Raw genomic sequence first — 13,180 nt, 5'->3', positions numbered from 1 at the left:
CCTCGTCCCCCCTCAGCCGGCTTAACCTCCCGGAAAGAGGAGCTGAATTTCAAACAGGATATATGTGTCTATATCTATATATATACAGTATATGTAGTTATTAGGAACAATAAGTAATTGGAACGTACTGAGCATTCAGACAGAGGAGTGGAGGATGGAGCTTATTATGGTGTTTTTTCTGAATACATTTTAATATTATCCATCAAATATTTTAACCAAGACTTGTTGCCATTGGAAACCATTGGTAGTGCTGTAAAGGGGAGTGTTTGATACTCAGACAATATATTTTCATTGGCGTATTTTTTTTTACGACACCGTTCAATCTGTGCATTTCATAAATAGCTTGAAAACATCACAACTCAAGGTCCACATACTGGCTTTTTCTGGAGCATCACATGGTCTTCATCAGCAGATGAAGTTGGCTCAGTAGTCATGGAGATGGATCTGCTCAATAGCTGTTATGATTTCATACGTTCATTTGTCCTTCACAGTCCTCAAATAGTTTTTTCCAAGGCAAGGAAACATGTTTTCCATTTCAGGAACAAAACAGAAAGCATGAATATCAAACAATCAAATAGAGATGATAAGATGTTTCAGAGTAATTATATTAGTATGAGTATGGTATTGTGTGCATTCAGCTTCTGAATAGCTTACATACTGCTCTTCGATGTTGTTTGATTTTCCTGTAACGCCAGTACTGACATGTTTAACAACTGCCTCTATATATCGTTAAAGAGTGTTGCCTACGCTACCGTGGTGCATCTGGAGTTGACTTCTCTTAACCGAAAATATAAGAGAAATGTAAGAGAAAGTTGCTACATGTTTGTGATCCTGTACAGAGTAATGAGTTCACTCAACAGCGTGAGGAGAAGACGCCGTCTTCCAGCTCGCATAAGGACACTGAGGAACCATAAGATTCAAAACTATGCGCATAGCCAAACCCAAACGCAGGGTAAAGAGGCTCAGTGAATTCGGACTTGAATGTGTGGAGGTGCATCAGTTTTTCACAGGCCATTCTGTAGAAGGTCAGAGTCCCCGCAGGAAAGTCCAGAAACACTGCAACTCTGTTTGGCGCCGGAGCCGACGGGATACGAATCAGTGTAGTTCTGTCTTTGTGCCGGACAGAGAAACTACCGTCATCATCACAGAACAGCAGCCAGGAGTGATCGTTCGCTCCAAGACAGCCGTCAGCTCCCTCTCCCTTCCGTCTGATTCCTGCGTATGTCACTGCTATATAAACCTTTCCTTCCGACTCCACCTCCCAGTAACAGCGACCAGTCAGACCAGCGCCACAAAGCACCTGAAGCCAGCAGTTGAATCTCTCCAGGTGGTGACGACGCGGCTGCTCCTCTTTAACGGTTGTCACCTTCATGGAGTTGTCAGACAGTTGAAGGTTTTTGTGTGCTGTTTTTTGATCCAGTGTGAGTTCACAGGCGTCTGAAGGACAAAACAAAACTCTTTATCTTTTAACACACCGGACGGAGCAATAAAGCAATAGTTCTGAATGAGTGACCAATGACTAAAATAGTCACAATACCAATGACGTTCCCATGGTACATATTATAATTGCTACACATCATTGTGAGTATTTTAGCATGTTGATGTTAGCATTTAGCTCAAAGAACCATTGAGCTTCACAGACATACAGCGACAATAAGACAAAGGAGAGAGACTGGAGGGAAATAAAAGAAAGAACCAGAAACGCTGCTGCACCTAAGACTCCAATTAGGCCAATTAGAAGCTACATCATCCCATGTTGCGAAAGGTTAGCACTCACATATCAAAGGGTTAACTGACAGACCTCTTTTTATAGCTTTTCTTGTAAGTGTTCACCGTATTTTGATAACCAAATGTAAAATACCAAATGAATGTGTGGTGTTCTCTAACTCAGATTGACTGTAAACTTACATTTCTTCATTCCAGATTTCAGTCTTTCCTCTCCACCATGGTCGAGGCTAGAGGAAGGAACAAAGTCAGAATTACCAGCATTACTTTTTAAGTGTGGTATTTTCCATACATCTTCACTCATATCCCTATTTAACATCCAGCAGTCTTAATAAGTGTGACAGAGAAATAGTTTGTTATCGTCTGTTCATACTTGAGAGTTTCCAGTCCAGCAGACAGCAGCTTCACTCTCGATTCTCCTGGATGATTGTAGCTCAGGTCCAGCTCTCTCAGGTGGGAGGGGTTGGACTTTAGAGCTGAGGCCAGAGAATCACAGCCTTCCTTTGTGATTATACAGCCTGACAGTCTAGACATACAGACACACACACACACACACACACACACACACACACACACACACACACACACACACACACACACACACACACACACACACACACATTTATATAGTTGACAGGGTGGACTGTATGTTACACTGAGCAAGGACTAAACACAACTTCCTGCCTGTCTTGAGAGGGGCTCCTTCAATTAGTCCCACGCTGTGTGACCAAGTTGCAAAAAACAATACAATTTCAACAGCAAGATTTATTTTGTTTATTTCTAAAATTATAATATGAATTTGTTGTTCATAATGTATCATTATCAGGAGAAAATAGACCCCCCTAGATGTGTCAAGAGTAAGTTCATTGCGTCCATTTGGATTTTATTGTGTCAGAGACCTAGCAACATCACTGATCAGATGAACAAATGATTGCATCCTTACCTGAGAGACTGCAGGACACAATGTGGACTCTTTAGTCCTTCAGAGAGAAGCTTCACTCCTGAATCGTGTAGGTCGTTGTCACTCAGGTCCAGCTCTCTCAGTTTAGAAGATTGAGAGCTGAGGATGGAGGCCAGAGCTTCACAGCTGTTCTCTGACAAGTTACAGCCACTCAGCCTGAAATATATATATAAGTCAGACAAAACAAATTAACAGATAAACCCATATTTGATACAGTTAAGGCATGTAGTTTCCTGTGCACATACAGCGATTTATTCGAGGCCTTGACCACTGGCAGCAGCTTCATGAGACCCTCCTCTGAAGCAGAGTATTTCCTCAGGTCAAACACCTCCAGCGCTTCCTCCGATGACAGTAAGATGAAGACCAGGGCTGTCCAGAGAGCAGGGGAGAGATTCTTTGTGGAAAGACTTCCTGAACTCAAGTACTGTTGGATCTCCTCCTCTAGAGAATCATCTCTCAGCTCATTCAGACAGTAGAACAGATTGATGCTCCTGTCTGGAGATGTGTTCTCCCTGATCCTTTCCTTGATGGACTTGATTGTTTGGTGGTTGGTCTGAGAGAACCCTTTTGTCATCTTCAACAGGCACTTAAGGAGATCCTGATTGGTCTGCAGGGAGAGGCCCAGGAGGAAGCGTAGGAATAAGTCCAGGTGCCCGTTTGAACTCTTTAAAGCTTTGCCTATTGCAATCTCATGGACTTCTGTCATGCTTTTTTTCTTGCAAAGCATGCACAGACTTTCCAGTGTTAGCTCAGACAGTACATTCTTGTTGTCGTTAATAAGTGACATGACCACATAAAGAGCAGCCAGATACTCCTGAAGGCTCAGATGGACAAAGCTGAACGTCTTGCCCTTGTCGTCCCTCTTCCACCTATGCTCCTCTTTAAAGACCTGGGTGAAAACTCCAGAGTACTGGGCAGCTTTACGGATATTAATTCCACTCCTTTTCAGGTCTTTCTCATAGAAGATCAGGTGGCCTTTCTCCAGCTGGTGAAAAGCTAGTTTTGCCAATGACTGGATATACTGAATGCTTTTTTTTTGTGCCACATCTCTCTCCCGTTAGGGTGATCTGAAACTTCAAGAATTCTGTGTACATCTCAGTCAGGGTTTTGGGCAGGTTTGTCTGCATTCTCTTCTTCAAGACATCCGTTAGAACTGTAGCAGTGATCCAGCAGAAGACTGGGATGTGGCACATGATGAAGAGGCTTCGTGATGCCTTGATGTGGGAGATGATTTTGCTGGCTTGCTCTTCATCTGGGAATCTCTTCTTGAAGTAATCCACCTTCTGTTGATCAGTGAATCCTCTCACCACTGTCATGCAGTGGACAAAGACTCGAGGGATTTGATTGGCCGCTGCGGGCCGTGTGGTTATCCAGACACGAGCAGAGGGAAGCAATCTCCCCTCAATGAGGGCCGTCAGGAGCATATCCACTGAGGTTGACTGTGCCACATCAAAGTCAGCTGGCATCTGTTCACTGTGAGTAAATTCCAGCTGAAGGCGGCTTTCGTCCAGTCCATCAAACACAAACAGAAGCTTAAATTCACTCTTGTTAAAATCACGGTTTCCTGATCCCTGTAGTTGTGTGAAGATCTCAGTGAGTCTCGTCTTCGTGATGTCTTTGGTTTCCCAGATACATTTGTGGATTAGCTCAGCCAAACAAACCTTTCTCCCTTCAGTAAATTCAGTTCGCGGAAAGTGAAGTGAAATATAAGGTGCACATCTTGATTTGTTTTTCCCTTGGCCCAGTCCAACACAAACTTTTGCACAAGGAATGTTTTGCCAATTCCTGCAACTCCAGTCGTAAGCACTGTTCTTATGGGTTTGAGGTTTCCGGTAGTGCTTTGGAATATGTTACTTGGTTCAATTGGTGTTTCTGTCCCTGCAACGCCGCCTTTTATTTCAATCTGCCTGACCTCATGCTGTTCATTGATGTGTATTTCCCCCCCGGCTGTGATGAACAGCTCTGTGAAGATGTCATCCAGACACTGCTGATTCATCATCTCTGTCATGCCCTCTGGAGCACATGTAAACTTGCTCTGGAGGTTAGATTGGAGTTTGTGTTGGAACAGTATGATCTGTCTTTGAGGCTCTGGCACTGGAATCTCCACATCTGTGAGGAAGAGAATGACATCCATAGTTAGCGTAGGCCCATAAGTAATCAATAAGTATCCATTTCTTTTTCTCAACTTGTTATCAATACATAGTTGGTCAACTGACGCTACAATTATAAAGTAAAAGTGAAGCAGAAGTCAGACTTCACTTATCACGGAGAGTTTACAGACAAGACGATCGATAGCAGAGAGTTTGGTGTCACAGCAAAAAGCAAAAGCAACTATTTGGCAGTATTTTGGATTCAAAGCAAATGCTAAGAGGAAACCTGATGAAGTGAATGAGGCAATCTGTAAACCTTTTGTATGAAGGAGGACAGAGCGGTACCCGGTGTGTGTGTGTGTGTGTGTGTGTGTGTGTGTGTGTGTGTGTGTGTGTGTGTGTGTGTGTGTGTGTGTGTGTGTGTGTGTGTGTGTGTCAACCTGCCACATGGCCTTGACACGCTTCAATTATGTTTTCACGTTTTCTTCTGGACGGGATTTAAATGAAGGCGGAAAGACCAAAATGTTGACATATTTTTGTAGGAGACAGTGTTGATCAGCTTATTGTGCTACATGTTGCTAATGGCGTACAGTGACGGTTCGCCACAAATACATGAACCGTTACACCCTTATTCCGTGCTGTGACACCGGCATAACCAGAACCTGGACCTGTACCTGGACCGCTGTCAGTGGGAGGGCGAGGAAGAGGAGAAGCCTGTGGTTGAATGGGGGAAGCTCCTGTGTCCTCTGTAGTCTCCAGAACATCGCTGACGTCCCCTAAACATGGACGCACAAGAGATACTTTGTAAATAAAAGATAGACTTTTCATATTTCAAAAATGATGCTGCTTTTTAAGGCATAGAGTTTAAACTTATAGCTGATACTATAACAACATTTCCTTGTTCATGAAATTAATCGATTTATTTGGTAAAGAGTTTTTTCATCTGATGCATTTCTTGAGATTGTGTGTATGGTAAGAACATAAAATGCCCCTGCACCATCACACTGAACATTATTGCACTTCTAAATTGGGCTGATGAAAGGATAAAACTTTATACCACATCTTTTTCTTTTTTTTTAATTTCTTGCAGCACGTTGATGCCTTTCGCAGTTCAGTGTTAGATTGCATTCTGAATGATTTTTAGTTATTCTGGGTAAATTGTTTATATAAATTCTCTTTTTTCGTCTTCCCATATAGCTTACCTTTTAGTTCTGAGCTTTTCTCTGATAACTTCAGCACCAGATCGTTCCTGCCTATTTTCCTTAGAATCTTCTTGGCCACCTCCACAGCCTGTTGGTTGTATTTCTGCACCATCACATTCACTGTGTGTCCCCTGTCTGCATCCTCTAGGCAGGAGCTAGGGATTGCGGTGAAGCCATCATGGCGGTCATACAGCAGGTAATACTGGAAAGATTTGAGCTCCTTTTGTGCCAAATCTTCCAGCGTTTCCAAAAGCAGAACTTTAAATGTCGCCATCTCTGCTCCCTAATGAGATCAATGTAAAACATACAGTAGAGCATTCAAACTGGAAAACACTGTGTGGTAGCGACCTGTCAATCACAAGGTAGCCCCACCCTAAAGCAGACACTGCTTTATCTTTTATTTTACTCTAAAATGAATCAAAATGTACAAACTGAGCATCATGCTTTAATGAAGAAGACTTGAAACTACAGATTGAGACATAAACTCATCAGGAAAATGTTACTGAGGTAATAAATCAAGAGAGAAGTAGAAACATTTTCTCATAGACTTCTATAGAACCAGAGGAGTCGCCCCCTGCTGGATGTTGGTTTTATATTTGTGGTTATATATTGTAAGAAAGTTCACTTGTCGATGCATTAATGTGTAATAGAAACATGTCTGTGTTCTGTATGGCTCATACCTCCTTTAGATAACACTGTTGTGCAAGAGGTGCAAGAAGTGTTTGATTATATTTAAAAAGAAGACTGAGCCATCAAATATTAATGTTATGTCAGGAGGAGAATTATGTTTCACAGAAAAAGGTATTTGGTAAAACATATTTAGAGTATAGAAGTTTCTTCTTCTGTCTTTATAAACGCTCTGGGAGTTCCCAGAGGTCGGGTGTTCCTGGAAGAAAAGTCTCAGAGATGTGAGCAGGAGTTTTTACGAGACTTTTATGGTTTACAGGAAGATGGAGGGAGGAGGAGTGCGTTACCTCCATCTTCCTATAAACCATAAAATCCTCGTAAAATACCATAAAATACTTGTTGAGATATTACTAATTTGTTTTCCAGTCAATTTAACTGAAGTTTTAAAACAGTTTTCATAAATTAATGTGAGTAAATTGAGTCCAAAGTCTGCAGCAGGAGGATCTCTTATCTCAAGGTGCAGCTATAAACGACATGTTTTATACTCACTGTTAACTTCATACAGCTCCAATGACGAGAGAGAATATTTACAGTGTAACACACTTAGAAAATGTGGAATAAGAATAAGACGAGTTTAACGACCTTAGAGAACTTTTGTTATGTGTTTGGTAATTCCGGGGTTAAGTGTGTTAGAAGGTTAACTATTAAGATCGTGTTGTTCTTTAATGAGATGTTTATGTGGTCTTTAGTAACGCTGATGTACAATGATGGTTTCAGTCGTCCAAATAAAACCTTTTAAAACCTGCCAACCAATCAGAAACGAGGACTTTCTGTAGCCGTGACGATGATTTAACTTAAACACTGAGTTCACAGAAAAGTGTTGCTACAATGTATAAAGGCCACAATAGTGTGTTCAACATAAGTTTAATTTAAAAGACTTGACATAGATACAAATAAAACAATTTAAATATATAAATAACACGACAATGTTAAGAGATGAAATAATTCACTTACTCAAGTTATTCCCAAAGATGTCTTCCAACCCAGCAGGTGTGTCATCACACAAAGAAAATATATATATAATCTTCTCAACCTGTTAATTAAAAGAAGAGCACATTGTTGATGAAGTATCCAGTGAGAGAGACGGTGGTCTTCCCTCCTTCTTCCTCTAACTTCTCATAACTAGAACTTTTACTGTACGTCTATAAAGTCTTTATAGCACAAATCAAAGTCCACCGCGTTGCAACATCAGTGTCAGTAAGTCTGAAGCGAAACAATGTGACATCAGCGCCTTGGTGGGAAATACCAGAAACCAGAAGAGCAAAGGGTCAATGATCGATGTGTGTTATACAGACACAGATCATTTCTTACACTCTCATATATATTTGTGTTGCTCCCCTCTGTAGCTCTGCAGCTAGTTTCTTATGGAGGTCTACTTTTTCACACTGTACAGATGAAATTACACACACACACACACACACACACACACACACACACACACACACACACACACACACACACACACAGGCAGTTATGAATACTACAGTAATTGTGTTCAGTGATGTCGGATTAATCGGCGCCTCTGGCTGTAGATACAACTCTAATCATCCATCAGCTCTGACAGCTGATATAATTATTACACAACACACACACACACACACACACACACACACACACACACACACACACACACACACACACGGAGTTTCTGTCATCTTTCATTGTTTTCTCAACTACTCTTGAGGAAACAACCAATTTGCTGTGAACATTTGAATTGAACTTCTCTCTCTCTCTCCTGCTTCAGCTGATTGGCTGTGAAATAGTGCAAAGCGCAACAAACAGCCGGAGCACTTCAAGGCACCACAAACACAAGCGACTCAGTGTGACAACAGTGTGTTACAAGTCAAACTAATTGTTATTGAAGTAAAAGTATCAGGAAAATGTGCTTAAAATATAAAAAGTATAAAACTGTCCGAGGCTGTGACTGTTATACTTTTATATATGATCTCATTAGATTATTATTACTCATTAATATAAAAGCAGAGTTTTACTGTTGGAGCCGGATGAGCTGGAGCTCATTTTAACTATTAACTAATGAAAAGTCTGTAAAGAAATATTGAAAATATGGACAAATGTTGAAACTATTACCCAGAGCACTTTATTGCACTTTCTTCAGTGGAAGTGCACCCGAGAGGGAACTTCATCACGTTTGGGGAACACTCAGAATGCAGCAGACAGCAGAGAAGACTGAAGCTGCTGCCAGACGCAAAAACACCATCAGAGGAGGAAGGATGTGTAAATCTGCTTAAACAGACTTTAGCTTCATGGAACATTAACGTGAAGCTGCTGACAAGACAGAGAGAGGGCTGTCGACTGGAGCTGAGGGGGCATATATTAAAGAGGTGGGCATTAATGAGAAATGTGCTTCATCTATTTTTCCATCCATCCATCCATCGTCTACCGCTTATCCGGGGTCGGGTCGCGGGGGCAGCAGCTCCAGTAAGGAACCCCAATCTTCCCTTCATTGGGCCACATATTCCAGCTCCGACTGGGGGATCCTGAGGCGTTCCCAGTGAGGAGATATAATCTCTCCACCGAGTCCTGGGTCTTCCCCGGGGTCTCCTCCCAGCTGGACGTGCCTGGAACACCTCCCTAGAGAGGCGCCCAGGTGGCATCCTTACTAGATGAACCATCTCAACTGGCTCCTTTCAACGTAAAGGAGCAGCGGCTCTACTCTGAGTCTCTCCTGATGGCTGAGCTTCTCACCCTATCTCTAAGGGAGACGCCACCCGTCTGAGAAAACCCATCTCGGCCGCTTGTACCCGTGATCTCGTTCTTTGGGTCATGACCGAATGAGATTAGGAACGAAGATCGACCGGTAGATTGAGAGCTTTGCGTTCTGGCTCAGCTCTCTTTTCGTCACAACGGTGCGGTAAAGTGACTGCAGTACCGCCCCCGCTGCTCCAATTCTCCCGCCAATCTCTCGCTCCATCGTCCCCTGACTCGCGAACAAGACCCCGAGGTACTTGAACTCCTTCACTTGGGGTAATGGCTCATTCCCTACCCGGAGTAGGCAATCCACCGGTTCCCTGCTGAGAGCCATGGCCTCAGATTTCGAGGTCCTGATCCTCATCCCAACCAATCCAGTGACTGCTGAAGGGTCACAGACCGATGACGCCATCGCGACCACATCATCTGCAAAGAGCAGCGATGAATGTTTAGTGAGGTAATAAATCAAGAGAGAAGTAGAAACATTTCCTCATAGACTTCTATACAATCTGATTATATTGTATAACCCAGAGGTTGTAATACTATTAATAATAATAATACTAATCCTTTTAACTCTATTCGTCAGCAGATGGAGAAAGCCAAAGTTTCAGTGGAGACGTCCGTCCTGTGGAGCCGGTTTGTAAATGGTAAGTTGTGATGGAGGTACTTTACATGTTTAGTGTTAAGGAAGGTTACAAGTCTTTATTCTCATACCAACCTGTGTGCTACACTTCGCCTGCTGTCAGCTGCACCTCGCAGCGTACATCCTCACAAAACTACAACTGAAAGTCTGCACAGGCTGGATGGATTATGGTAATGTGTCAGAGGCCAGGTGCATGATGGGAATGGAGATGAGTGTGCCGGGAGCCTGTTGGTTCGGATACGAGGCAGATTATGGAAATATGATGGTCTGGATTTCAGGTTTCCTCCAAAGCTCAAAGACTTAGAGAGAGTTTTATCTCTAACAGATTAACTTTGCGAGGAGCTCTGTCTCGCTCTCACCCGTCTCTGTTTTCTTCTTCTCCTGTCTGTCTTCAAAGGTGTGTCTCTGTCTGTCTCCCAGCTCAACATAATGTAACATTTATCCTTCTCCTCGCCAACTCCACATGATGTGAAGTGTCTTCTCCAACCCAAACCCACCTTCCCTGTCTCACACATTACCTGCCTGCCACTCTTATAGCTGCACTTTTTAAGCCTTTAGCAGAAGTTTGATTTGTTGGACTTCAACTAATGCAGCTTTAGTCAAATCTTATACTTTTTACTCCACTACATTTGTCTGACAGCTTTAGTTACTTGTGTAAACCAGGTATCTCCAGATGAACAGAAGATTCTCCTCCTCCAGAGAATAAAGTGTTTAAAAAGCCTCTCGATCAGCTGGAAGATGATGTCACAAAGATGGAAACTGTTTTTCTGAGGAACTCATGAAGAGTTGACTTTTAGAGACAAAGATACAAAACATGATGATGTTATAGAATCTGATGCATCGTGTACATTAAACTACCAACAGGATGTGAAGGAGGGAACATCTGCAGCAGGAACATGCAATTATGTGAAAAGTTTCCAGGAAATTACCTAAAAATATGTGTCAAATCTAAAAAAAATACCCAGAAATTATGTAAAAATGTCCAAAATGTACATCAATTCTATAAATATGTACGATATGTTTCAACTATCATGTGAAAAATATGAGAAAAATGTCAGAAAACATAGACATTAATACAGCAATAATATTAATAGTAAAACACTTGACAGGAAACATTCACAGCACAATGACTATATATATATATATATATATATATATATATATATATATATATATATATATATATATAGTCATAATGCTGACACTTGCATCATTTTACTTTAAAGATGTTTTGAAAGCTACAATCTCACCAAGGACCCGAGAGTCTCCGTATATTCGGAGTGTCTCGTCTCGGAGACTCATTCCTTGTTTTCAGGGAAATGAAATCTTTGTTTCTGAACCTTTGCTCTCAGAAATGTTGTTTTACTAAATGAGGTTTCAACGAGCCAGACGAGTGTATCCGTGATGCTGAACCTGTCGCTCGTCCCTCCAGCTTCATTAACTTCCTGTTTCTGAACCTCCCCACTCATCTCCTTGATCGTGTCTGTTTTAAATGAGCTGTCAATCAGCCGGCCGAGCCCCCCCGAGCCACAACGACAGTATTTCCTCAACGTGCGCCGGTTTCAGTGCTGTCGGGTCACCTTAATGTTTAGCATGACACAGCAACAAGCTCCAGCTGACACTCGGAGGAGGAAATGCCAGAATATTAAAGTCGACTTTGATTGAAAGGGAAGAGAAAGATTTACATTATATTATATTCACTGTTTCCTCTTAAATGTTTTTATGAGTTGAGGTTTTCTTTTCCAAACTTTCCAGAACCTCTCACTAACGGCATTTGTTTTATTTTTCTAATTTTTCAAGCAAAGATGGAAAAACAATCTTAAAAACAACTAAAACCTCCCAGAGATTATAATCTGAACTCACCCGAGGCCCCTGGAGCTTCCTCGGGGTCCTGACAACCTCCTCAAGGACTACAATGTCCTCAAGGACTCTTACAACTTCTTTAAGGACTCTTACAACTTCTTCAATGACTCTTACAACTTCTTCAAGGACCTTTAGAACTTCATGAGGACCCCCAACAGCCACTTCATTGACCTTGATAACTTCTTCAAGGACTCTTACAACTTCTTCAAAGACACAAGGACATCTTCAAGAAGAACCCTTACAACTTCTTCAAGGAATCTTACAACTTCTTCAAGGACTCTTACAACTTCTTCAAAGACACAAGGACATCTTCAAGAAGAACCCTTACAACTTCTTCAAGGACTCTTACAACTTCTTCAAAGACACAAGGACATCTTCAAGAAGAACCCTTACAACTTCTTCAAGGAATCTTACAACTTCTTCAAGGACTCTTACAACTTCTTCAAGGACTCTTACAACTTCTTCAAGGACTCTTACAACTTCTTCAAGGAATCTTACAACTTCTTCAAGGACTCTTACAACTTCTTCAAGGAATCTTACAACTTATTCAAGGACTCTTACAGTTTCTTCAAGGACTCTTACAACTTCTTCAAGGACTCTTACAACTTCTTCAAGGACTCTTACAAATTCTTCAAGGACCCTTACAACTTCTTTAAGGACTCTTACAATTTCTTCAAGGACCCTTACAACTTCTTCATTGACCCCAATAACCTCTTCAAGGACCCCTAACAACATCCTATAGGGCCACAGGACAATCTCAAGGACCATAAACTACTCAAGGACCATCAGCACCTCCACAAGGACCTGTACTCATTTACTGACTTAACATTTAGGCCTTTGCTTGTCTAGTTATCCGGTAAGTTTTTTGAAAGCTTCTCCAGATGATGAAGTTAGAGTTGTGCTTGTAGTTTGGAGCTGCACACAGCAGGTGGCGCCATATCACCGTAAAACAAAGCTCGTGCCTCCTGTCTGACGTCAGAGGGAAACCTCTTCCCTCCATCACAAGTCCTGGTTTTAATCTCAGTACAGCAGAACTACAGAATCCTGTCAAACGTTGCCTCCCTGCAGCATCAGAGAATCCAGACCAGGAAACTGAAGAGTTTTAACAAGTACATCAATTACAAAATGACAAGGAACAAGTGACGGTGCTGTGATGTGGTCAGTAGCAGGAGTGTGTATGTATACAGCATTTACCACGCTAATATATCATTTGATTAAGTAAAGATACTTTACCTGTTTTAAGAATTCCAATATAGATAGAATATAGTATAATATAATAAAACAAAATAACATAGTACAG

General features: G+C 41.7%; 1 protein-coding gene across 1 annotated transcript; it reads right to left on the bottom strand.

Annotated features, from left to right (window-relative positions):
• Positions 1–584: 584 nt before the first annotated feature.
• On the bottom strand, positions 585–6,205 carry LOC115006005 (protein NLRC3-like). The gene is given in 10 exon segments (XM_029428007.1): positions 585–1,437; positions 1,909–1,955; positions 2,099–2,251; positions 2,669–2,842; positions 2,932–3,720; positions 3,722–4,245; positions 4,300–4,355; positions 4,358–4,795; positions 5,451–5,552; positions 5,979–6,205. Coding segments are annotated over 10 exon segments (2,979 nt in total). The 5' UTR covers positions 6,091–6,205; the 3' UTR covers positions 585–853.
• Between the last annotated feature and the right edge of the window lie 6,975 nt (positions 6,206–13,180).

The sequence above is a fragment of the Cottoperca gobio genome, unplaced genomic scaffold (assembly GCF_900634415.1).
Source record: "Cottoperca gobio unplaced genomic scaffold, fCotGob3.1 fCotGob3_42arrow_ctg1, whole genome shotgun sequence".
Taxonomy (NCBI): domain Eukaryota; kingdom Metazoa; phylum Chordata; class Actinopteri; order Perciformes; family Bovichtidae; genus Cottoperca; species Cottoperca gobio.
Note: the sequence above shows the minus strand (reverse complement) of the source record. Positions and strands in the feature narration are given on the sequence as shown.